This window comes from Mercenaria mercenaria, chromosome 5 (genome assembly GCF_021730395.1).
Source record: "Mercenaria mercenaria strain notata chromosome 5, MADL_Memer_1, whole genome shotgun sequence".
In the NCBI taxonomy this organism is placed as follows: Eukaryota; Metazoa; Mollusca; class Bivalvia; order Venerida; family Veneridae; genus Mercenaria; species Mercenaria mercenaria.
The window spans coordinates 39,323,392-39,350,980 of NC_069365.1; the positions used below are offsets into that span (position 1 = coordinate 39,323,392).

A 27,589-nucleotide genomic window follows, 5' to 3' on the forward strand; every position below is an offset into this window, starting at 1 on the left:
TGAGAGGACCCTAAGCTTTTTCAGCTATAACTATCAAACAATCCAAATATAAAAAAATGTAAAGGCTTATGAGATTTGTCACAATCAGGAGATGATTCTCTGGTCTATACTGTAAGGGTCATAGGTTAGGATCGTAAGGGTCATAGGTTAGGATCCTTATCTACAGGAAAGGGCACTTGGTTTTGGTTGGGATGGGGGTGGACTTAATCACTTATTAGTGGCACCACTTGTGAAAGGAATACTTGAGAAATAAAAGATTCCTTTAATTGTGAAGCTCGTAGATTTCATCTTGACATTTTATTTTAGGTACTCAATAGTAATTGTGCGCATAAACATATGAAGAAGCAGAAATTTAAATGAATATATTTTTGGCCGGGTTTTCGAATCCGGCTTGTAGATTAGATCTGTCCGGGCGGATGAGCAGTTAATAAGTCTCATGTTAACCTTTTTTTTTTTTCACTCAATACCTGGACAAGTATTTCACCAAGGAACTTGAAACTTCATAGGTATGTTGGTCTTGATGTGTACATGACTCCTATTGATTTTGGGGTCACTGGGTCAAAGGTCAAGGTCACATTGACCAGAACATTGAAAATTGTTTCCGCTCAATATCTGAACAAGTATTTCACCTAGGACCTTGAAACTTCATAGGTATGCTGGTCTCGATGAGTACATGACTGCTATTGATTTAAGGGTCACTTGGTCAAAGGTCACAGGGAGCTGATCACTGAAAATTGTTTCCGCTCAATATCTGGACAAGTATTTCACCTAGGACCTTGAAACTTCATAGGTATGTTGGTCTTGATGTGTACATGACCCCTACTGATTTCAGGGTCACTGGGTCAAAGGTCAATGTCAGAGGGACCTGAACATTGAAAATTGTTTCCGCTCAATATGTGGACAAGTATTTCACCTAGGACCTTGAAACTTGTATGTTGGTCTTGACCTTTGACCCCTATTGATTTTGGGGTCAAAGGTCAAGGTCACAGGGATATAAACATTGAAAATGGTGTTTTTCTTACTTTTATTTTTAGCTCACCTGTCACGTAGTGACAGGGTGAGCTTTTGTGATCGCCCTCCGTCCGTCTGTCGTCCGTACGTCGTCCCTCCACAATTTCTCGTGAACAAGATAGAGACCACATTTTGCAAGCAATTTTGATCAAACTTGTACAAAACTTGTATTGGCATGATATCTCAGTTTCTTTCGAAAACTGGCCAGATCCCATAATGGGTTCTAGAGTTATTGCCCCTTAAAGGGCCAGAATTTGCTATTTTTGTGCGTCAACAATTTCTTGTCTGCACGATAGTGGTTTCATTTATGATTTTATTTTAACCAAACTTGCACACAACTTGTATCACCATAAGATCTTGGTTCCTTTCTTGAACTGGCCAGATCCCATTATGGGTTCCAGAGTTATGGCCCCTGAAGAGCCAGAATGAGCTATTTTGACCCTGTCTGCACAATAGCAGCTTTATTTATGATTTGATTTTTACCAAACTTGCACACAACTTGTATCACCATAAGATCTTAGTTCCTTTCTTGAACTGCCCAGGTTAAATTACGGGTTCCAGAGTTATGGCCCCTGAAAGGGCCGGAACTAGCTATTTTGACCTTGTCTGCACAATAGCAGCTTCATTTATGATTTGAATTTAATCAGTCTTGCACAAAACTTGTGTCACCATAAGATCTTGGTTCCTTTGTTGAACCAACCAGATCCCGTAATGGGTTCCAGAGTTATGGCCCCTGAAAGGGCCAAAATTAGCTTTTTTGACCTTGTCTGCACAATAACAGCTTCATTTATGATTTGATTTTAACCAAACTTGCACACAACTTGTATCACCACAAGATCTTGGTTCCTTTCTTCAACTGGCCAGATTCCATCATGGGTTCCAGAGTTATGGCCCCTTGAAGGTCCAAAATTGGCTATTTTGGCTTTTGCAGCCATATTGAGACTTCATTTATGGTTCTATTTGATACAAACTTCCAAAATATCTTCAACAACAATAAATCTTGGATTCCATGACAAATCAGATCCAATCGTAGGTTCCAGAGTTATTTTATATCTGATTACCTCCCCTGATTGTAGTCAAAATGGATTTATATCAGTAAGTACTGATAGGACTTATTTGAAATTTCATTATTATCATTAGTTGGACTGAGTCAATCAGGGTAGATAACTATGGACTGATTTTATGTCAAATTACCTCCCTTTATTTCAAATTAAAATGGGTATATCTCCGTAACTAATGAAGATACTGATCTGAAATATCATTTATGTCAACAGATTTATTTGGCAGGACCTTCTTTTGTTCACTTACAATAATTTTCTTTTTAATTACTTCCCTTTTACGTTAATATAAATAGCTTATTTTTAGTAACTTTTTTATTATTGGCCGTAGGGAAAAACGGAGACCACTTTTCTGTGGTACAACATGGATGGTACCTCCAATTTTTAGGGTTTTTTTGACATATCAGTACCTTGTAAGAATTTTTTTTTCTTTTTGGTTAAATTTCTTTCTTTTGTTGTTCCTGTCCTTTGGACTTAGATATTTTTTCTGAGGACCTTCTTGTCCTCAAGTGCAATGATAACAGGTGAGCGATATAGGGCCATCATGGCCCTCTTGTTTCCCTTTTTCCTTCAATAGTGCTTATTAATTTGGGGGTTATTGTATGCCTGTATTGGAACTTGAACTCATTATCACCTTATTCAGAAAACCCGGCCAAAATGCTGTTAGGCGTTAGCTGCTTGTTGTTATTCAGTGTAGTTGCACAAGGAATGTAATGGTTAAGGCAACTTCTGTTCTTTATCAAGAAGTCTTGACCCCAATGACTGTTCATTACAAACCTTAGAAATATAAGATTATTTATAACTTAGTTTTAATTGAAAAATTGCAAGTTATAAATGTTTTTGAAAATCTTTGTCATGTTACTTATCTATTTCATATTTAGCAGAATTTCAAAAATAAGAGGGGAAGGGGTGAAGATTTGTCTGCTAATGCATAAAAAGAATAAACGTGTTGGGGAGGGGGTCGTGTTGTCCGAATTCAATTAAGGAATTCAGACATCTGGATATTGACATGTAATATAATAAATATTGAAAAAAGTTTGAAGTATTACAAAATATTTAGAGAATTTTATGAAAAAAATAATCATGTTGAATAAATGTTGTGAGAAGAACCAAGGATTACCTTTCAGTTCTTTGTGTGATGAAGACAAAGCTAATTTGACTTCAGTGTAGTTTTTACTGATAGGCCTCCCAGATTTAGATATTTAGTGACCAAGTTTAATCTATGTCTGGTTTGTACGAAAATGGTTCATTTAATTTTTGTATTTACTTTATGATTAATTGAGGTAATGTATATTTTGCGGTTTCGATAAAAGTGAAAATGTACAATCTAAATTTGCAATAAAATGAAAGAAAAGAAGATAAGTCTGTATTCTTTTATTATGATACTTTATATACATGCTAAATTGTTAATTATTGCACCATTAACACAATCATATGTTTATTATTATGCTGCATGTACATTATTTCAACACATATACAAAGTCACTTAATTGACAGCACATATAACTTACCATTTGTTTATTATGACACCTTTATCACTTTTGATAAATTTGTTTCTCTATTATGACACCACTTAGTTATACAATATGTTAACACAAATAGACCATTAAACATGTACACAGTATGTTAATACATACACACAGTTGCTTCTTTATTATGACATTACACATATTATGTATGCATTCAAGTTATGCTAATACTTGTACACAAGTGTTTGTTTATTATGGCACCACAGAATCATACATCATGTTAACAAATATAAAATGACTTCATTCATATTATGGTAACACATATCAAATAATATATATCCACTTATATGTTTATTATGTCTCCACATGTTCATAGTCATTTGTTAATTATGACACCATATTTATATTGTCTTAATTATTTATATGACACCACACATACAGATACTAGTCATACAAGGTCAATTTCAGTGGATGGATATGCACATTGTATGAGTAATAACCCATTAAAGTTGTACGCTGTACACAATATATATTGCAGCCATGCATTCAATCAGACTCATAGGAGTAAAATAAGTTCGCCCAAAATTAATTAACATGCCACCTACATTTGATTATCTGCATTTGAAAATAGTGTTGACAAGAAAGTTACACACAATACCTGTGTATCAAAACAAATAATTGGTTGATATTAGTTACAGCATATTCATTAAAATATATTTTTCTACTTGGTTAAGTTTAGCTGATTATTATTTATTTAATAACTATACTAGTAAAAATATTCCTTTAACTCAAAAATGGTAAAACTTTGTGTTTTTTTTTTTTTCAAAAATGGTGTCCCCTTTTCATGTGAGGTTACAATTACTATCAATTAAGTTTTAACTCAGTTAAGTTGAAATATCTCTCTTCATAAATGCAGCAGACGACACTTCTAAAGCAGACTACACTACTAGAGGAGAATGATGCAGACGACCACTATCAACGCGAATTCTCCCCAGCCCATCTCGCGTTTCGGTCTCAATGGTCGTCGGTGTGCTAAAGATAATGCTGTGATTGGAGCTTCTGAAATAATATTCATTAAGAAATTTACATTCATGCTTGTATAAAATGATTTTATTAAGTACATTATAACACATCCTGAAGACCAAAAACTTACAGCGCAGTTGGCCAGTCTAAGAAAATTACAAACAAATACATTTGTTGAAGAATAATGACTTGTTAAAACATTGTTTTGTGTATACACATTCTTAAGAGAAAAACTTACCAGGTTTTGGTTCAAGCACCTGTACTTCCAGTCCTCCACATAGCTGAGCTGACAGGGGCGACAACTCTGGTTGAGTTTGGTCTTTAGCCAGCTGGACGTTCAGCGTGATAGTTTTAGTTGGCATTTTAAACTGAAAATTAAGATACTACGATCATAAATTTGTCTTCATTATCAGCAAGTTCAATAATCTTATTTACATTTAAAATTGTATTTAGGGCCAAGTAATATCGCACTGAGTGGGGGTGGTTTTCTTTTTAGCTCGACCATTCAAAGAATAGTTTGAACTATTCTACAGACCCTGGCGTCGGCGTCACACCTTGGGTTAAAGTTTTGCATGCAAGTACGTATAGATATCATTTAAAGGCATATAGCTTTGAAACTTTTTTTTTCTTTTTCTAGGTCAATTACCAACCTCACTGGGTCAAGTCCCATAACTCTGACATGTATTTTGGGCAAATTATGCCCCTTTTTGGACTAAGAAAATCTGCATGCAAATTACTGTCTTTAAAACAAATGCAAATATTGAATTGAAACTTCACACACGTTTGTAAAACTATATCATAGCATCAAGTCCCATAACTGTATTTTGCAAAATGTCCCCATTTGAACCTAACGACATCTGGTTAAATTTTTGCATGGAAGTTACTTTTTCCAAAACATGCAGATAGGTTAATATTCCTGTTTCTGAGACAACAATTCGAATAGTCGAGGATTGGCTGCCTTTAGGAAGCTCTTGTTGAATATTCAGTTAAGACAGCTTCACCTTTGTAACGATAATAATTACCTCCTTTTGATTTTGAAGCGCGTCTTTAATTTCCTGAAATGTGACTGGCACTAATTTTTCATCGAACGTCATAGATCTGCAAACTTTTCCATTCTGTGAGTTTTTTACAGTCATCAACATCTGCAGAAGTATACATAGAATTTTACTGTATCTGTCTGAATATACCACATCCCTAAAACCTGTCCCACTCAAACTAGCAATAACTTACATAGATGTGTGCTAGTGTTACTGTAATTTACATAACGGGTGCGTTTTTGAAAAAAAAAAAAACCTGGTTAAAATGCCAAGCTATTATTGTACAGTATTGTGGGGCTCTTTCAGAGTAACAGATTTTCACAGAATGTATTATTTCGCATGGAATGATATAAATATTGTAATCAGTATTAACTTTTTAGTAAAAATTTCCAAATCTGTAAGAATTTATAATATCTGCTGCATTTCTTAACTTACGCCATTTGGAGCGTTGATCAATGAGAATATAAAGTATCGGGAAGCCCTAAAGCATTATATGAGCCGCACCATGAGAAAACCAACATAGTGCGTTTACGGCCAGCATGGATCTATGCTATTCACTTTCAAAGCCTATTGCAATCAGAGAAACAGTTAGAGACAGCGTGAATCCTGACCAGACTGCGCTGATGCGCGGGCTGGTCTGGATCCATGGTGTTCGTAAACGCACTATGTTGGTTTTCTCCGCACGGCGCGGCTCATATGCTGACTTAACTCCTCATCTACGTTAAACAGGCTGGTAACATTGCCCGATCGGGCTTATGACACAAAAAGTAATATTTCTTGACAAATAATGAAGATATTTCTTTCAAACTTGGTCCATTTATTAAGCATTACATATAATGCTTATCAAGATAGAAATAACATTGTTGCCTTCAGTTTAGTTAGAATTACTTCCCTTTTTCAGATTTTTATGATGCATAATTTTTGAAGTCCAAAAATATTATGTTTTAATGCAATGTTTAAAACAGAAAAGGGTTCAATGGCTTTCTAGTGCTCCAAACTTGTGCGCCAATACCTTTATTCTATATATTTAGGGTAAATACTTTGTTTCTAGTGCAAATGTATGAGCAATTTTTTTAGGACTAACATTTCTCTATAATGTTGTAAGTGAAAGCAGAATAAAATGTTTACATTCATGTACTAGCGCAATAATTTAGAGCATTAGAAAGCCATTTAACCCTTTTTTGTTTTAAACTTAGCATTAGAACATTGTTTTTTTGGACTTCAAAGATTATGCGTCATAAAAATCTGAAAAGGGGAAATAATTCTACCAAAACTGAAGGCAACCAAGTTATTTTTATTCTAATTTGTATCATTTGTTATGCTTAATAAATGGACCAAGTTTGAAAGAAATATCTTCATTATTTGTCAAGAAATATTACTTTTTGTGTCATAAGCCCGATCGGGCAATGTTACCAGCCTGTTAAAAGTCTGAATAAATTACCTTTTCAAAGTCCAGCACAGCAGACATGCCACCTGTGGTTTCGAACTGCACCTCCTTCTTGCGTATTGTTATGGTCTGGGCAGACTTTGCTCCATTGGCCGATCTGCCATTTGTACTTACATAATTAATGAAATATTCCTGAAAATATAAGAGATAAACACTCTTTGAATTATTTACAACTCGCCACTAAATGCACGAGAATTTCGTGCAGATTTGTTACGAACATTCATGTGTCAAGGACACACCAGTAATGTTTAAAACTCATATACTGGTAATCCGCTTCTAAAATGCTAATAAATATGTCCGAAACACGGACTTGAGGGCGGCAAATATTTAATATGCCCCAATATGAATGAAAGGTATTTATCGGGAAGTCTAGCTGCGAGATGTACATTCATGCAATGTTTTATTAAATATGGGCTAGTATTACATTGACATGCACGTCATAAGTTCACGCCCGTGTTCGTCAACGTTCAAACATTCAAATGCTAAACTGACTTTTTGCGCTATAGGACTTTTAATGAAACTCCGCACGGATATGGTAAATACAACAAAAATATATTTGCAATTGTTCAACAAGATAGATATATTACAAGGCTCTGAAAGAAATTTGAATTTTTAGAGGTTTAAAGTCTCAACAATAGAATATTTACAGTGCTTCAGAAATAAAATAATTTACGGACAGTCACTTACTTGATCTGATCTTTTTTCCCTCTGTTCTAAATGGAAACCCGATGCCATAGATACACAGCATAATAACGCACAAATTATTGGAGCATTCATCTTCCAGATATATCCTGAAAAAGTGAAAAGACATGAGAAAAGCCTTAAAAGCTAGCGACATTCAATGTTGAAAAACTTAGATATTTTGTAGAATGGTTGCTAGTGATAACGGCGAAATCGTAACTTGTAAAGAAAAAAAAAACACTTTAAAAAAGAATCCACGAAGTAGAGACCGTGGTTTTATTTAACATCAACATAGTAGTATTCATTGACATGAAGTTAATGGATTCCATAGTAACTCTCGATTTTTTTAAGCTTTTGTCATAATTAGTTTTCCCTTTCTTTGTTTCAATATTAAATCTAATAAACAAACACAAAAATGTGTGTATATCAGAAAAAATAGTTAATGCGACTTACCTTTATTCTTTCTCCTCTTAAATGATAGAAAATGTTAAAACTTTTGCTGATTGAACTTTAATTTTCTAGGTTTGTCTGTGGTCTTATATACGTTCAAAGAGGCTGTGTACTTAATAAAATGATTTACTTTTAACCAATCAGCTTGTAGAAATACTAGGTTAAGACGCAAGTTAGTAATCCGTACTATTTAACCTTATCAAAATACATTTATACAGTATAGGTACTAAAATAATATTCGTCATTTTAAAGGTGGTTAATAAAAACAAAATTATCCGCCGTATAAACCAATTACATGTATCCTGTTTTGATAAAATCTGTCCGCGATTTAGTCTTTAAGCTTCAACGGATTGACGTCAAATCGGAACAATTAGTTAGTTTAAGCTTCACTTTTCGAAGTTTTAAAAACATCATAATAATATGTTTACAAAAATTGCACAAATTTCGCTGTTTTAGGGAGTAATTTTGTGATGCGTTCAGCCAATCGGAGAGTACTAACACGGTATCTGCTTAGTTTTCTCAATTTTATTTATATATAAAAGCTGTTATATCAATACATATACATTTTTGCAACATCAATGTCGTTCGTTTCTAAGTACACATACAGGACTATACAAATAAGACAGCTTTTGTACATGCGAGGCATTTCTATGTACCCAGGCCCGGGAGATTTGGTAATATCTGTAAGTAGTCGCAAAATAGTTTGAATCCACTAGTTTCTGAAAAACTCTCCTATATTTTTGATAGAAAAAAAAAATCATTTCGTTTTCATGAATATGAGAAAATTTCCTTCAAGTCATTTGTCACTTTAAGTTTTGTATGGGGCAACACTCACCAAAACAGTTTAAAAAAAATAAGTGTTTTATGGGACTACACAAAAAAATGAAAAAGTTTGAAAAAAAAAACGCGCGCGCGTACCCTCCTTTCCAACTCTACCACCACCAGTTTAGGATGTTTGAGTTCATACCTAATCTTATTGTTTGGTGCAAGAAATGGCAAAGCTTTCAGTTTTGTATGGGGCAATACACCAAAAAATGAAAAAACTTTTAAGTTTTATATGGGGCAAAACACAAAAAATGAAACACTTTAAGTATTGTATGGGGCAACCCACACTGGAAAACTCGTAAGTATTGTATGGGGTAACACAAACAAAAAAAATAAAAAGTTTAAGTTTTGTATGGGACAACACACATAAAAATGAAAAAAAAAAATAAGAATTGTATGGGACGACACATACTGGAAAACTCACATAAACAAATGAAAAAGTTGGAAAAAATCGCGCGCGCATACCATCAGAAACTTTTTTTTTTTTTTGAAAATCTTTAAGTTTTGTATGGGGCAACACACAAAAAAATGAAAAAAAAAAAGGATTGTAAAGGCAACACACACTGGAAAACTCTTAAGTATTGTATAGGGGCAACACACACCAAAAAAATGGAAAAAGTGTAGGTTTTGTATGGGACAACACACATAAAAATGAAAAACGTTCAGTTTTGTATGGGGCAACACAATTATAGATGAAAAACTTTAAGTTTTGTATGGAGCAACACATACTGGAAAACTCACATAAACAAATGAAAAGGTTAGAAAATAATCACGTCCGCGTACCCGGTACGCCTTTCCAACCTCTGCAGTAACGTTCCATTTCTGTGTGACCCATTTTCTTACTGTAGTCGTTCTCGACTAAAAGCCCGTCAGCACTTATGGCCGGATCTATTCGCACTTTGAGTAGTTTGTCCTGTAATTTCATATGACACATGTACACTTGTTGCCCACTGCTTGCTGTGTTGGGATAGGTTGATCCACAGGATGTTGGAGGAGGCATGCTGGAGGAAGTGTTCTGATTGGTTGATTTACAGCTGGTGGGTGGAGCTTGCTTAGGGGAGGGATACTGGTTGTTTGTCCTGAAATAGATATCAGATTCGTGATATTGAACTTTGTTGTACTACTTTGACGAAGGAAACAAAACAGTCAGTCAGTTTTGTTTCAATATGGATTTGAATGAGGCAACACACAAAATAGCATAATTGGATAGATCTTTTTTCAAGTTAGTTCGAATGGTGTTCTATGTCCCTTTAAAGGGGCCAACACAGCTGCATAGAAAAACAAACCGCTTGTTCTCAATAACCTCCAAATAGATCTTTCATCACCAAACTTGGTGCATAGCATCCTTAAAATTCTCCGTTCAAATGGTTCTGCTTGAACATTTTTAGGGTGAATGGACAAAAACCCTTTGAATAGCGTCTTCTCATAGCTCATTTGAGAGATCGTCACCAAATGTGGTCTATAGTGTTCTTACATGAACTTATCTATGTTCTGCTTGACAGATATATCATATGTAACTGTATACTCTTGTGTCACTTTGTGATTTGAGTTTAATAAAGGTAATGTTGTTGTTGTTGTTGACAACTTTTAGGGGCAGCCAGAACTCAAAATAGTAAAAGTAACTTCGTCTTAGCATGAACCTCTCATTGGATCAGCAGCAAGGTCAAATGTTTAGGTCAGGTGAGTGACTACGGACCTTGTGGCGCTCTTGTTATTGTTTTATTTTACTCCCCCTTTCACGAACAACTGTATATTTGTTTGCTCATTATCGACATCTTTCCAACTATAGAGAATGCTTTGACCTATCATCAAACTTCATTGAAGGGTTACCTGTGTTCAGCAGATGACCTCTATCATGTTAGGGGTTAGTATGTCAAATGTCACAATGACGTTGAAACTGAAAGTGGTGTCCTTTCAATATCTGGAATGGTCGAAGCTGTTGCCAAACGTTACAGGCTGATTCTCTGAGGATTACCCCTATTGTTTTTGGAGTCATATAGGTCAAAGGACAAAGAACCAGTATCCTAGAGACTGAGAACAGTTTCTGCCCAAGAACCAGAGAATGCTTATCCAGAGAAACATCATTTTAAGTCAACAAATAAGCATTTTTAGTCATCAAGTTAAATTAATATTGGTAGTTTCTGGCGTCATTGTCTGAAACAGCAATTCTATTGACGACAAGGCTACTTAGCAACGCTATATTTTCCATTTATACCGACATTTGCTCGTAAGAAGCATTATTTTGCCGCAGTCAACAAGTATACCTAGAGTTGGTACCGTCACTTGCATGTAAGAAACGGCTATCCAGAATGGGATTTCCTGGACCTGTCGGCTCGGGTGTTAACACATTTTTCGGGTTGACAATATCAGTCGGCTCGGGTGTTAATACATTTTTCGATATCAATAACACCCTCACTGACATGTACGTACGTGTTATTTATATAATACAAATTTTAACTAAAGTCGCTTAATATAATTATGATGGTAAATAATTATGATCAGCAGCAAGGTCGAATGTTTAGGTCAAGTGAGTGACTACGGACCTTGCGGCGCTCTTGTTATTGTTTTATTTTACTCCCCCTTTCACGAACAACTGTATATTTGTTTGCTCATTATCGACATCTTTCCAACTATAGAGAATGTTCTGACCTATCATCAAACTTCATTGAAGGGTTACCTGTGTTCAGCAGATGACCTCTATCATGTTAGGGGTTAGTATGTCAAATGTCACAATGACGTTGAAACTGAAAGTGGTGTCCTTTCAATATCTGGAATGGTCGAAGCTGTTGCCAAACGTTACAGGCTGATTCTCTGAGGATTACCCCTATTGTTTTTGGAGTCATATAGGTCAAAGGACAAAGAACCAGTATCCTACAGACTGAGAACAGTTTCTGCCCAAGAACCAGAGAATGCTTATCCAGAGAAACATCATTTTAAGTCAACAAATAAGCATTTTTAGTCATCAAGTTAAATTAATATTGGTAGTTTCTGGCGTCATTGTCTGAAACAGCAATTTTATTGACGACAAGGCTACTTAGCAACGCTATATTTTCCATTTATACCGACATTTGCTCGTAAGAAGCATTATTTTGCCGCAGTCAACAAGTATACCTAGAGTTGGTACCGTCACTTGCATGTAAGAAACGGCTATCCAGAATGGGATTTCCTGGACCTGTCGGCTCGGGTGTTAATACATTTTTCGGGTTGACAATATCAGTCGGCTCGGGTGTTAATACATTTTTCGATATCAATAACACCCTCACTGACATGTACGTACGTGTTATTTATATAATACAAATTTTAACTAAAGTCGCTTAATATAATTATGATGGTAAAGACGACAGTACGTTGGCGAAGCGCGACAGTACGATGGTGAAACTACAATGGTGAAGCGCGACAGTACGATGGTAACACTACGATGGTGAAACGCGATAGTGCGATGGCGAAGCGCGACAGTATGATGGCGAAGCGCGACAATACGATGGCGAAGCGCAACAGTAAGGTGGACTGTCACCATCGTACTGTCGCGCTTACAGTCCACCTTACTGTCGCGCTTTGACATCGTACTGTCGTGTTACCGCCATCGTACTGTCGCGCTCCGCCATCGTACTGTCGCGCTTCGTATCGCGCTTCGTATCGTACTGTCGCGCTTCGCTGTTGCACCGTCGTACCTCCGCGCTCAAATGGAGCAGGCGTTGGCCCTAACGGAATACTATACGAAGGCGTTTTAACATTTGGCAGTGCTTCATAGTTCACTGTACTGGTAACTTCATCCACTCGAAGAAGATCACTGACACACAGACTGCTGTTATCAGTAGAAATTCTTTAACTCAGGTTAGTATACTTCAGTAGAAAACTTGCTTTTTCTTACGTCATTATCATCATTGCCTGGCGAGGACGGAATGGTGTGTTCAGGGGACCCAAATCTACAAGCATCCCCACCCCCGGGCGTTTTGAGCAATATGCAGTATGTCTGCTTGACTTTTGACAATGTTAGAAAGTTCTTCATCAGGTGATGGAAGGTAAGTGTCCACAAATTTACAATTGTCATCAGTCGCATCAGTGGGCTGAGGTGCATTTTCAACCCTCAGTTTAGTATGAACGTCAGGCGACCCATGGTTCTGAAACTCATCACGACAGATGTCTTTGGTGACTTTCCCAAGGGAAAACAAGCTAGAGACATAACTGCATCTACAAGTGAAGATTGTTGCCTGTGAAAATCCCTTGTATTTGCCATAGACTTTGATCGTAATAAGGAGCACCTTTCTGCTCAAGTCATCTCGTATATTTTCCACTGTATCTTCTGCCGCATTACTGTCAGTAGTAGATTTAGGTTTTTCACTATTTACCAGTTAACCATCAAGTGCCCTTACCATATCTGGAGTTTCAAAACATTCTGAAAAGGTGTTTTTTTTTTTGGTTACAAATAATTATTTCTTTACAGTAACAATGACGATAGGTAGCAACTTTTAAAAATCAATAATAAATAAAACGACAGAACATCTAAATAAAAAAAAATACGAAATTTGATTGCTCTTTAATATTTGAGTTGTCGTAATTTATCGAATGCTATGCCGAAAAAAGCATGCAATTGATTAATCTGACTAGAATGTTCTTATATCTACTTCTGTATAAAAACAGACATGCCTGTGTGTAAGTCAACGTACTTGTGGAAAGCCGTGAAACAATTTCCCTCTTTGTTTAGGCATAGATGAATGTCACATTTTAGACATTTCACAAATGAAAATCCATTACAGCCACTGAATTAACATCTTAAGCGTTTCGTGTCATGTCCCATATTCGAAAATGACCGACAGCATCTTCACGGGTGTCACCAATTCTGGCATTTCCGGAGGTGGAGATAGCATTTGGTCTCCCAATCTTGGCTTTGCACTCAGTCAAGCCAGTGGCAATGTCAATCCACCTATGAACATATTGTAAATCTTGGTAATCATAATATATCGCTTGGTAACTTGCCCCATCTTCGTAATTCTCCGATTGGTGCATACCAACAAAGAGCAATAACATTCGAATTCTGATCAATTATGTAAGCAATGCTTCCACATCCTTTTTTCAGCATTTTCACTGACTTAAGCTTGCAGTCTTTCAAACGATTTGTCCGAACTGTTCCGACATACCAGACTCTTTTCTTTGTTAAAACATTAAACAACGGCATTCAAGAAAAGGAGTTACCTGCAAAGAGTTCATAGTTTTTGTTAAGATCAATGGTAGAAATCAAATTCAAAACAACGTCTCTACCGACACCAAGAGAATCACTTAACTTTCTGCAAGAAAAGGAACTTAAAACATTTCAAAATTGTTTTAAAATGCCCGCACGACCCCATAATTTAAAACCCAAGCCTCCCTCGTATGAACTGCTTTAAGCCAGATAACCACTATATCTGATCAACAAAACTGTGTTCCTCAGGTGATATTCACGAGAAATTGTCACGTAATGAACTTATAGTCTAGTCCAGATTTCAATAAATGTGAGAGGTACAGGCATTTTGTTAGTATTTGGTCCCATATACTTTTTTAGTATAATTTGGGTATGCTGAATTCAAAAATATATGTTGGCCATCTGACAAATGATTTTTTGTAGGTCAAAATGGCGGAAAACAAAATGGCCGCCAAATTAAGATATTTCTAATATAAATATGTAAAAGTACTACAATTATCCAAAAATATGTGGGGTTCTTTATCAAAGTTATGTGTAACATAGTAACAGATTAAATTAACAACACTTTTTTCAAAGATAAATAACTTTTAATCCAAATGTGTGCTCCGTTAGGAGAAAAAAAGCACTTAAAAACCCACAATAACTTGACTATTTCGCCAAAAAGATGTTTATTAAATAATTCACGTTGGTTATAATTGCAAAGCTATTGCTGAATACAGTACACTAATTTTATATTTGGAATGATTTTATAGGACAGAAGCTAAACTGTTTATCATATAATTATTTCAAAATAATATAGATTGAAATATTTGCTTTCACAGTTCCATTTCATGTTAATGTCATGTTCATTTCATGCCTCGAGTTCATACAGGTGGTAATGCTTTTATCGCATATATATAATTTATATCTGTGCTTAAGAGCCCAGTCTTTTACATTTACATCTGAGGGTCCTACATCCAGGTGTACACTTGCAAGCAATGAACTCAATACAAGCTTGAGGAATTGGATCACGGGTAATAAGGACTGACTTAAGTGTGTCATCTGCCACCTTCCATCCCATGTCGGAAGGTGCAGGCAGGTCTGCATTGAGGACAGTTGATTGGTTCCATACCAGGGCTTGATAATGGGCTCTTCTAATGTGAAATGAGCAAGCATCACTGGTTGGAGGTATGTGTTCAGGACTTATAGACCTGCCAAACATTAACATTTTGAGCACTGTCAGTACTTACAGCATCTTGGCCGTACATTTTGCAAATAAAATATTCAGTTTTTCATTACTTCATCAGACAGTTGTCCATATCCAAGACCTATCAGTTTTGCACTGGCTGTAAACACTTCAAATACAGATCTTTAGAGATTCCACAGAAATTTGATGTTGTGTCTCAGCCAGTGAGTGCATGAAAGGCAAGTAAATTTCTACGCAACTCTTCAGTTATTGAGGATTTATTTAACACTGTGTTCACTTGAATGTATTTTCGTTTTTGTTTCACTGTTCCAGCCATCATCCATACTGTTGCATTTATTTCCTGCAAGTGGCATAGTTAGAGCAAATACGTCAGTATCTCTGGCAGAAACAACAACATTGTTACAATTTGATCGTTTACTGCAGCGAACAGCATGGAGAATGATTCTTGTGTCAGCTTCCTCGCGTTTAGCCTTTGATTCATCCAAATTAAGTTCAATGGCAGTGGTTTCAACAGTTTCTTCTTCTTAAAAGCCGACGCCAACAACCAACGTCCTTTCTGTAGGCGATTGCATGATCAGCTTCTGATAAAAATCTACTACGTCAATTTTATTTGCAGGAAGTGCTAAAAAAGTTACACCAGATTTCAACTAATTCATTGAAACCACCCATTCCAGGGCACTGCCCATTTCAAATCCACAAGCTTAAAGTAAAGAGCCTGGTCAACAGTTATAACTGAATGTGACTGTCCCAGTCTTCCTGATATATGCATACATTTTTGAACAACAGTGTTTAATGTGTCGATATCTCATTCTCAGTAAGGTTCAGCGGAATATCATAACAAGTTTCAGGATCCATTGATTCCAGGTTTTTTTTCAGCTAAAGATGTGTCTACTCTTAATATGTCTCCGTAGCTCTATGTGTGTCCTGCACTATAAAATAGGTTAACTGAATGTTTTAACCTAGTCATCTAGTGCAATGTACTTGCAAGATCTATGTGTTTAGGGTTCCATTTTTTACCATCACTCACTCCATAAACAATATCTTGTGCTACACTTAATATTTTTGTTTGCCTATCAGATTCAGGATCTTTGTGGTCAAATTCTTCATCTAGAAGCTCTTGGCCACCATACGTTAAATACAGAAACATGAACAGACATTCCGGAACACAGTTTACTGAATCATTTTCAGTCACACTCAGTCCAGAATGTCCTTCCAGAGACAACAAATTAGCCCTTAATTTAAGTGCTACGTGTACTAATGACAAGACGTCATCACTGGAATTATATTTCTGTACTGTCAGCCGTTCATCACTATTACCAGTAATATTATGATTGACATCTCTAAGCGTTGACGCAGCACATTCATATAGAACAAGAAGTGCATTCCTTTCATCAGAATATATATGTAGTGGAGTTACAAACTAAAACTGGTTTCTCAGTTTACGTTGTAGGGCTTCATTGAAAGATAATATTCTAGATTTAAATGACAAAGAATTGTTGAAGAAGTCTCTTCAGTACGTATGCGGTATCTGTTCCAACTGTCTGAAAGCTGCAGTATTTGCGATTTCATTGCAGCATACCCACGTTCATGTATAAGAAACATTATGGCAAGATCTGTATTTGAGTTGTCCGACTTGGTTTTGCGAACTCCGTATCTAAAAGAATTTAAATATTTTTATGTTGTTTGCCCTCTGTTGACATCAGAAAGTCATAATCGCATCCTTTAAAATACTTTCACTGACTAGTTATGTTTTGTTGTTGTTGTTGTTTTTTGTTTTGTTTTGTTTTGTTTTTTGTCCCAATAGAACGTATCCATTTCCCAATTTAGTAGGAGTATATGATAAGTTTTATGAGGATGCAGCTTTATCTGATGTTTGTTCTATATTAAACTTAGCTTTGACTAAATAGTATGTAATAGTTCTTTGTGAACAAAATTAGAATAACACTTTCTATGACAACGTATTTTGTCATTTTCATCTATTTTTTCAATTCTACTAATGGCTTCATATTTAGAAAAAAAATCTTTAAAAGAAATCTTGATTCAGCAAACTCTTTTAGAGATGTTATGCCTTGAGGCTGTTTAATTTCAAGTTTTGTCAGATTTTGCCTCCTGACAAATGATGCACCATTCTGAGATATCTTGAAATGGTCTCTTAAAATGCAAAGTCTTGTCCATTCTTACTTTGGAATATTTTAACACCTATGAAAACAAAATAATATTTATTACTTATCATTCACAAGCAATTATAGTATATAGAAAGCTAGCTTTAACAGATTTTTATAAATGAACTTATCACAGATACTGAAAGTTAAAATAAATACAATTTCACCAAATTTTAAAATATAACGAAGTATATAAAGCAAAGCATCTCTAAAAAAATTTAGAAATAAAATATACATGTAAATTTGTCCTACCTGTAAAATATCCTTCGAAAAGTCCTGATTTCATGAAGTATTCTTGACACCTCTAAAACCTTAATGATTATGAAAGAGTGTCTTCTTGTCAGAGTTAATTTGCATTGAAGAAAAGGTAAAACACAAGAGTTTAGATAAGGACTTTAACAAAACATGATTTGACTCAGATTGTTATTGTGATAGAGACCTGGATTGTTTATACTAATTAAGTTCACATTAGCCTTAATCTTAATCCCTGTCACACTTAATTTTCATCAATTATTATGATGCTAAGGTATTAAAAAGTTGATTATTAAATAAAATGATCTTACAAGGATAAAATACGTTCTACATGGTATTTTGTTCATTACAGACAATGTCATGTTAATTAAGTTTTAACTTCCCCATTGTTTATTTTTTCTTAAATGACTATTTTAAAACTGCAAAACCATTTCATCAAAAATATCATTTTCTTTTTGACATCAAAATTCCAGCGGAAGTTTTCAATCTAATACTTAGTCTAATTTTTTTATTCTATAAATGATGTAGACGGTTATTTTTTATATTTTTTTTTTCTAAATTGTCTTCAAATTCCCCTTTTTGAACCCCGTAAAGTTCACATTTTTAATTTGTGATATATTTTATTGAAAAATGTTTACTCAATCTTATTAATAACATGAAATAATTTGTTTAAACATATCTAAAGATAAAGATTTGTGTTATAAAGTAATATTGACGGAATTTTTTTTGTTAAAAACAGTGGTCATTTTTGCCCCCATTTTAACCCTTTCAGAGGCATTTGCCAGATGGCCAACATATATTTTTGGATTCAGCATACCCAAAACATGTTTAAAAAAATATGTTGGACCAAATACTAACAAAATGCTTGTAACTTCTTAAATAAGCTTATATCTGCAAAATCGGACTAGACTATTAGCCATGGTCTTAGCTTTTATATTTTGTCCTGCTTTTGATCGTTTTTGACTTAAAATTACGCTATCTAAGAAGCGAGTGTAAGACAGGTTTTCAAACCTGCTTTTGATCGTTTATGACTTTTACACTATCTAAGAAGTGAGTGTAAGACATTAGTTTTTTAAACCTATTGCGCAACATGTAGTCAGCGATAGTGTCATAACGTGATTCTGACTTCCAGTAAGCCCGAACTCTTGGCACTTTCACGAGCCCCATTCGTAAATAGGTCACAATCATGATTTCAATTTCTTTCAATATAACAACAATGCTCAGACCAACCTCAGTTACAGCCAAAAATATTAATTATCAAACATTCTAACATAGCTGGAATTGATTGCCAGTTAATTAAACAAAGAAGAAGCTCAAGCTCTATATGTTCTGCAATAAACAACGGTTGACGCGCGGACCGATAGCAGAATATTATGGCGTCATTTATGACGCCAATTTTCCGCATGGCGTCCGTTTTTGGTTGCGGGTTTACCCCGCTACCAAAGTTATAAGTGTAGTTACAGTAGTGTATTATCAAATTTATGTAATGGCTTTATATCGCTCCCATAACGTCAAACATGTGATAATACTCGGATAAATAAACCCAGCATACATTTTTATCAAAATATTTCAATCAACATGTAAGAATGAAATCAAAATCAATCAAGGTCTTCTTGTGGTTTGTCGTCTAATTTACCACGGTTCATCGTTCAGATGCTTAGATCTTAAACAACTCGGGCTACGCCCTTGTGGTTCAATACCTGCGCATCTGAACTCTGAATCGTGATAAATTAGACGACAAACAATTCGAACCTTGATTATTTGTTAAACAAACTTCCACTGACAATACAAAAATAATAATTTTAAATCCTGTACTGCAGGCCTTTGCGAGCGCAGCTAAGACCCAGACCAGCCTGTCCACAACCGTACCTTTTGATCAGGGTCTGCGCTGTTCGTTGCTTGGAAACAGATACCTTATCTACCAGGCAGCAAACTGTTTAGACCCTGATCAACTGGCATATTCATTTCCGACTACAATTCTTCCGTTTGCCCTCTCTTTCGTCTAATTGTAACAGTCTTAAGTTTGTCAGAACAAGACATATCCATGCATTTTTTTTCAATAGTTATAACATAAATACTGCCGCCCCAACACCCCCGCTTTACCCCACACCCACAACTTGCTGCGCATGCGCATTGTAAACTTCCGGTGACCACTAAAGTACATTCTACCCTGTCTGGGACTTGTTTCACATTCCTGTTAGTTTTATATATTTATAAATGTGACATAATTTGAAATAAAAATATCTGATTTACTTTAATCATTATCTGTATAGAGATAAAAATACATATAGCAATTCGAGGGTTCAACGCAATAAGGGCGTATCTACATATGATTATTACATGTAGATACGCCCTTATTGCGTTGAACCCTCGAATTGGGACATGATGTTTGACTTTGCCGAGGGAAGTTAAATGCGTCGAAATGCACTTTATCTAGTGCTCTGTGGTGAAAGTCTTCCTCTTGAGTAAGAGGAAGGTTATTCACTATTATAAGGTCTGAATATTTATGTATCTCAGTATGACTCATTGTCTTATGATGATTTACAAAGCCGGGACAAAAAAAAATATTCTTCAAAACAAAGGAGATATAGCTGAATATATATTAAACTTGTGAACAACTGCCACAGCTGTTTCACTCGTGTAACGGTTTCTTTTCTCAAATTTAAATCATATTTCAATATTGCGACATTTTGGACAACTGGACAGTATAAGAAAAGCAAAACACCAACATTAAGCTCACATAGGCGGTGCATTTTAAAAAAGTGGGCATACTAAGATTTGCTAAAATATCTAAATATTATTGAGTCATAATTATTTCGACGATCGCTTTTCATCTAGTATTAAATCACTCGATACCCATTCTCTTTGTTGACAACAAGTTAGCTTCATTTACTCTTGCTCTGTCCCGTCGAACATCTAAGATCCCCTTTCATCAGAGCAATCTGTATGCGTGATATCGTCTTTAACATTTTTTCTTCTGTGTTGGATGAAAAAAAAAAAGCCCTGAGAACAGAAATAAATAGTAGCATATCATTAAACGTCTTTCAACAAACACGAATTGGATGCTCAATTCAGTATGTTTTAAGAAACAACAAATAAAACGGTACTTAATTAAAGCTTTTTTATGCATGATATTGTCAACTCATGTTCTTATTTATCTAAACTAAACTTAAGAATCAACACAATAACTGAGCCGCGCCATGAGAAAACCAACATAGTGCGTTTGCGACCAGCATGGATCCAGACCAGCTGCACAGTCTGGTCAGGATCCATGCTGTTCGCTAACAGTTTCTCTAATTCCAACAGGCTTTGAAAGCGAACAACATGGATCCTGATCAGACTATTGCAAAAATAAGGCTGACTTGCAGAATGTCGTAAATATACGAGTTTATTAAAGGTTTCCAAGAAAAAACTATTAAAACTTTCTATTTTAATACTTGGTTTACCGTAATGATGTAATGAAGTCAGACTTCAACTACTCATTTTTTCCTTTTTTGCGACTGAGATAAATTTATAGTTTTATGAAAACTTTTTTTTTCGAAAATTCCGCCGCGTATGAAAAATATTTGAACAGACTTGTACGGTATATCATCACCTTTTAGTATAAACATATAAACTGATTAAGAATTGCGAAATAGCTAGCGGCATCGGAATTATTTTCAAAATATAAGTCTGTACGGAAGCTGGTTACGAAATATACTATTATTTTGCAACTAGGTCTGAAGATAAAAAGTGCATAAGTAGGCCTATAAAACAATTCCGGGTTTATTACTTTAGACAAGCCTTTTTCTGAACTGTAATGGAATGTTAAGGAAAACGAGGAACACAGTAATCTCGTTATTACATTCGTTCGGCCTAGGCGAGAACAACTTATTTATAAAACATCAGGAGCATGCGCGATGACCTCCTATAAACAAGAAAATCATTAAATAGTTGATAAACATACATGTTCGTGATAAGCGTTGGTTAAGATATCGATTATGTCGGAAAAGCAAGGTAAGTGCGTTTTTTTATATGCTGACATGAACGACGTTAAAATAATCCTGATAAACATTGTTTTCGGCTTCATTGATTTCTAGCAGTTAATCATATGTGTGAGAAAATCTCCGACATTTTTTGTATAGTTGAAGATTATGGCCGGCCGCCTACGATGCAAGATAAAATATGATATTCGGTTAATAAGTTTAGTGTCTATCTCACCTGTAATACTTGTTTTATGCAGGTGGCTGCACTCGTTCAAAAAAAAAATCGTTCCTCTCCGGTGCGTCTCTGTCGGGTGAGGTCTTGCGTTTAGGATTTACATGTGTAATGAACAAATACTCTGTCAACCAATTTTTTTCTCATATGTAGAGTTGTCAGTGAAATTATACCAGAGTATATTTCTCTGTCATATTTCAATCGTTAATGCTTTAACAGTGCTAAGGACATAGCAAAGTACGCACTTGTCTGATATCCTGTTTTATGCCAAAGAGCTATAAAAATAAATATTTTATACTTCTTGTTTATGCTGATTATTGTTTTATGAGTAAGAATGTAGGCTAATTTCCACACTGCATGTAACAATCACTTATTTTGCGGTTAATAGTTTATCTAAGCCTTTGGCCTAACTGCATTGGTTGAAATTGTAACAGATATTGGTGCAAATATTGGATCAAGGTCAACTGTACAATTTTTTTACTTGGCCTAAAGTGGTCAAAATTTGCTTGTGGTCAGTATAGATGACCTCTTTTGCTTTGCGGTTAGTATGTCAGAAGTCAAAGGCTGGGTGACATTGATGCTGTAAATGGTTTTCCGATCAATAAACTCTTGGATCTGTAGTGACCAAACCTATTGTTCTGGCGGACCAACAGATCAATGTGTTAGTCCACGAATGATGTGTTATTAAACTATAATAGCAGAGAATGCAAAATGATGTCACACATTGTCTTAAATCTGATTCAACATAAATATATCTACTTAATTCTAATGTACAATAATGTATTGTGATTGTGTGGAATAGACATGGTATCAGTCTCATGACTAGTCCTCCGTGTTAAGATAATGAGCCGCACCATGAGAAAAACAACATAGTGCGTTTGCGGCCAGCATGGATCCAGACCAACCTGTGCATCCGCGCAGTCTGGTCAGGACCCATGCTGTTCGCTTTGAAAGCCTATTGCAATTAGAGAAACCGTCAGCGAACAGCATGGATTCTGACCAGACTGCGCGGATGCGTAGGCTGGTCTGGATCCATGCTGGTCGCAAACGCACTATGTTGGTTTTCTCATGGCGCGGCTCAATTGTATTCTTTTCGCGGAAGTATTTTATGTCGATTTGTCAGGTTTGTAAAAATATCGTAATTTCTAAAATACTTCCCGTCGATGATAAACCCGGCGATCCGATGCATGACATATCTAAACTCCAGTTTATCGCTTATCATAATAATCTTACAAAAACAGTTATTGTAAACGAGTTTTGTCTCCTTGAAAAATGCATAAATGACAGGAAATCTTTACAAACAATATTGCCGCTGTGGTGTAAATGTTAGCTCGAACAATGACAGTGTCTACTTCAGCCGTGCAGTGATGCGCCCTACTTATGTATGGCCTGTGTTCTATCGTGACTGCACCCATCCTTGTAGTCTGCCTACCGACTAGATAATCTTTTTTTTTTTAGAAAAAAAAATCTTTTATACATTCTGACTTCATCAGTCTTTGCTCTGATATCTTATATGTTTTGAGAAGAAAAGGGACATATTTATACAAAATTTGAATAGCCTCAGGAGTTCTCTCCTGTGAACAAAACATAGGGTCTGAACACAGACTACCATCCTTGCTAAAATAACGTCTGGAAGGGTGGGGGTGTGGCCCCTTAACTAAAATGTCATGCCTGTATGTCGGACAAAGCAAATAAAAGTTATATGAGCCAAGCGTAAAATTGGACCTGTCATATCTGTATTCGCCTAAGAAAGTTAAAATTCAAACATAATTTGTTTTTAGGGTATTTAGCCCTTTGTTATATATATATATATGTGTATTATGATAATTCGTATTATACGTACATATATTTGGGGATCATGCGTTAGGCGTCCATCGTCAATATTTTTGTACGACTTTGCCCAACAGATTATCCCAGTCCTAAAGCGTTCACTTTCGACCACTGTACAGTCAAGAGGTCCGAATGACTGAAGGATAATAGTTGTGACTAATGACCGGGAAGCAGTTCTTAAAGTGTTTTACATAATATCAGGAGAAATTCCTTTTTTTTCAGCTTTTTTACAAGCCCAGCAAATCTGTGTTAAACTATAAACCAATAAGTAGGTCAAACTATGGATCTTTCCAGTTTGAAGTCGACGCTAAATATAGAAGCTGAAAGCGGAACATGAATTATCGGAAATTCGCATATTTTTCAGTGTGTCATCTTAAGGTATTAGATCACTAATAGAGAACCTCCTTTCTGAAGAGTATTCAATTCTTACTATGAACCTACTTTTACTGCAATTCCTAGGGGGGGTGGGGGGGGGGGGGGCGTAGGTTCAAGCCCTACTGGGACCAAATTTTTTTTTCCTTATTTTCCTTTTTTCTAGTAAGTTTTTATTTCTTTCAAGACTTATTACTGATTTCTTGTACAAAAGTGGAAAAAGATGAATCTTATAAGCGATTTCTTGGTGTTCAAAGAGAATTTACTACTTAAACAGATGGGGTAGAGTTATAAATCTTTAAAAATATTGAGTTACAAGCGGTGAAAGTTCTCTATTTTGCTTTCACTCTTAAATTATATATTGTGGAAGAAATTTAGGTAGGTTTTAGGTCTGCCCTAAGATTATTTTTAAATGGAGTAAAAAAATTCAAAACAGAAAAACATCATTTGACCTTATTTTTTCAATGTTGAAGTTTGAATTCTGTCTCATTAAATCCGTTTACTTGAGGCACCATAGAAAAAATGATACTGACATTTTTATTTTATGTTTTATAATCGTTTACCAATAGTGTGATGCTTCTTTTATTACAATTAATGGTAAAATGAGTTCTCTACAAACGTTTTGGATAGTGGCTATCACTTTGAAATTTGTCTCTACTTGAGCTTGAGGAGATAACATAAGTTATACAAAATTTATAAAAAACGGCACGGTAAAACTTGTTTAAAACTTGCAAAATAGTGCAAAACATGGTTACCTTTCAGAACATACCAAGCAAAGGCCATTTTGTAAACATTACTATCAGTGATCTAATACCTTAATTTAACATATAATTTTAATGTGACATGAATTTGCTATGGATAGTTCCAAGTAAAGCAGAAAGTTGCGTAAATGGTTACGAAAGACCATGTCGGAAAATTCCAGTAAGCATTTCGCTGTTTATTGAAAACTAAAACATTAGACTATACGCAAACCCGGTCATAAATCATCTGAAATAAGCATACAACTTGACATCAACAATTAGAATACATGTATAAGGAATCCATGGTAGATGGCATATATTATTTGGAAAAGGGCTCATACTTCACAACATATTTTTCATTTTAGATTGATTAAGGATAAAAAGAGATTTTTTTATCTGGCTGGTCGTATTTTTGCCATCCCGTGTCCGATAGTCATGTCCTGTGTAAGACAGGGTTTTTTCAAAACCAAGGGGCAGCGTGGAATTGAAAAACGAGCGCAAGCGAGATTTTTTTTATCCACGGTGTCTATAAGGTTGGGAAAACATAAGTCAAAATAATAGGACGTTTCGGGACAGCATGATAACTTTAGAGGGATGACAGCTATAAATTATCAGATTATAAACTAGAAAAACATATGCCTTACTTAGGCAGTTTTCTTGCCTACTGTTGGATTAGGCACCTGTCAATATTTTCCGCCAGGGGCGGGGCCGACCGGGAATTGACATTAAAAAATTGTTGTCTAAATCCCCACCTGGGGACAACCTTTTTGTCTAATTCCCACCCTAAGCCTGGTTGTACATCAAATGTTTGTCAATTCCCGTCGGAATGGTTTCAAAGTCCCGTATGCCGCCGCTCCCCGGCGGCAAATATTGACAGGCATTATGCAACATTTAAGTCATAACCTTTGACGTCATGTTATAGACGGTAGGCATGAAAAATGTTATACCATTGGCGATTGGCTTTCCATTCAACGTTGTCCCTCGGGCATGGGAAAACCTTGTCTTACGCAGGCAGGCATGTAAGATCCTTTATAATCTTTCCTTGCGGTGTAAGCAAGAAGTTCCGATTTATTGAGAAATGGTATTTGTATGTATTCGGTATAAAAAGAACTTTTTTCGGAAATACATATACCTTAACATAAGAGCTGACAATAAGACCATCTTACTACAATATTTCAGGTTTTAACCAGGGACCGCCACCTTATGAGCATGCGGCCGGCGGATACCCACCTGGCGGCTACCAACCAGTTCAACAGTCGGAAAAACCTTATCCCGGACAGACTCCGTACGGCCAACCAGGACAACCGCCGTACGGTCAACCTGGACAGCCACCATACGGTCAATCCGGACAGCCACCATACGTCCAACCTGGGCAACCTCCCTATGGTCAACCCGGACAACCTCCCTATGGTCAACCTCCTTATGGTCAACCCGGACAGCCATACACTACACAACAAGTAGTAAGTTTTACTGTGCAGTAGCAGACCTAAGTTATTGAATGTAACATGTAAACTAAATGGAAAAAGCATCTTCCCCGTGGAAAACGGACTTAAATTCTAACCGTAAGGCCAACATCAAATTTAAAACTATATTTAGTCCCTACGGCACTTTATCGGTACTTTCTACCATACATCAGTAGTAACAGTACTAACACAACAGACGTGAAAGGATTTTTTAAAAATTAATATGTCTGTATAAAAAAATTTACAGTTTTTTTTTTATTTTATTTTTTTTATTTTATTTATTTATTTTGTTGGGTAATTGGGGAAGGGGAATAACAACAGATATTTTTATCTGGGCCCTAAGGGGGCGTGTGTCATGTACTGAAACCTTTTTTGTCGAAATAAAATAATAGTTCATACCTTAAATACTGTACTACCGAGGTAAAATGTTTTTTATTTTAAGCTGCATGTATTTTTAAACAGTTAAAAAAATTTGTATTGTGTTGTTAACAGAAACCCAATGTTCATGTACTTATCAAATAAAGAGCACAAGAAAAGACATTAAGGGTAATTCGGCGATTGAAAAATAGCTTTATTGTCAGCTTATTGAATAATATATACATGTGTACATACAACTTGATGAACTAAAGTTGTTTTGTTGATGTTGAGGAATACATCGTAAATTTTTGGGGAGTTTTTTTTACAAGACTTAAAACTCGGAAACCAGTTCCTGTGTCAGACTTTTAGCGCGGAATTGCAGAACATTACCGTTGTATCTTCAGTTTCGTTTTTAAAAAATTTTTCAAGGTTTTATTTCTTGATTAAAGTGCCGTCCCTACGGAAAATGTTAAAATTTTTGGGGACTTGTTGTTTAAATTTTTTGCAGCAAATAAGGGCCGGTTGTGCTGTATGAAGGCCATGTTTTTCAAGTGTTATTGATTCCGTATTTCATATTTTCTTAATACCGAAATGTCTGATTATAAATTTTTCCTTAACAAATTGTTTTCTCAAAAACGGTTGCAGGCTTATTAAGCGAATTACTGATACCAATTGGAGAGGGGAAAAAAAATCGCAGGGAAAAGGCCCCTTCGAATTTGCTTGTTTGGGGACAATTGCCTATTTCTTCAAGGGGGTTATGAAAAAATACAAAAAACAAATGTGAAAGATATAAAATTTCTGGAAGCAACCCCTTTTGAGTCGAAATACATTTCCCGGAAACGTCACCCCT

The 27,589-nt window shown here is 35.6% G+C and overlaps 2 protein-coding genes across 2 annotated transcripts; one reads left to right on the top strand and one right to left on the bottom strand.

Annotated features, from left to right (window-relative positions):
- Positions 1 to 3,428: 3,428 nt before the first annotated feature.
- On the bottom strand, positions 3,429 to 8,321 carry LOC123556941 (uncharacterized). Its single transcript, XM_045348041.2, has 6 exons — positions 8,180 to 8,321; positions 7,733 to 7,836; positions 7,040 to 7,177; positions 5,584 to 5,703; positions 4,800 to 4,929; positions 3,429 to 4,597 (listed from the first exon to the last, which is right to left on the bottom strand). Exons 2-6 carry the CDS (start codon positions 7,820 to 7,822, stop codon positions 4,485 to 4,487), a joined length of 591 nt encoding a protein of 196 aa, XP_045203976.2. The 5' UTR covers positions 7,823 to 7,836; positions 8,180 to 8,321; the 3' UTR covers positions 3,429 to 4,484.
- Positions 8,322 to 21,622: 13,301 nt separating this feature from the next.
- On the top strand, positions 21,623 to 26,415 carry LOC123556942 (calcium-binding protein P-like). Its single transcript, XM_053543272.1, has 2 exons — positions 21,623 to 21,776; positions 26,099 to 26,415. The coding sequence occupies exons 1-2, from the start codon at positions 21,761 to 21,763 to the stop codon at positions 26,398 to 26,400; spliced, it is 318 nt and encodes a 105-aa protein (XP_053399247.1). The 5' UTR covers positions 21,623 to 21,760; the 3' UTR covers positions 26,401 to 26,415.
- The last annotated feature ends 1,174 nt before the right edge of the window (positions 26,416 to 27,589 follow it).

Bases quoted from the DNA above. Each gene is read 5' to 3' on its own strand.
- LOC123556941 (XM_045348041.2), bottom strand. From the start codon at position 7,822: ATGAATGCTCCAATAATTTGTGCGTTATTATGCTGTGTATCTATGGCA. The intron at 5,704-7,039 runs GTAATTTATTCA...ATACTTCTGCAG, and splicing joins CTGTGCTGGACTTTGAAAAG to ATGTTGATGACTGTAAAAAA. The intron at 4,598-4,799 runs GTAAGTTTTTCT...ATATTATTTCAG, and splicing joins GGTGCTTGAACCAAAACCTG to AAGCTCCAATCACAGCATTA.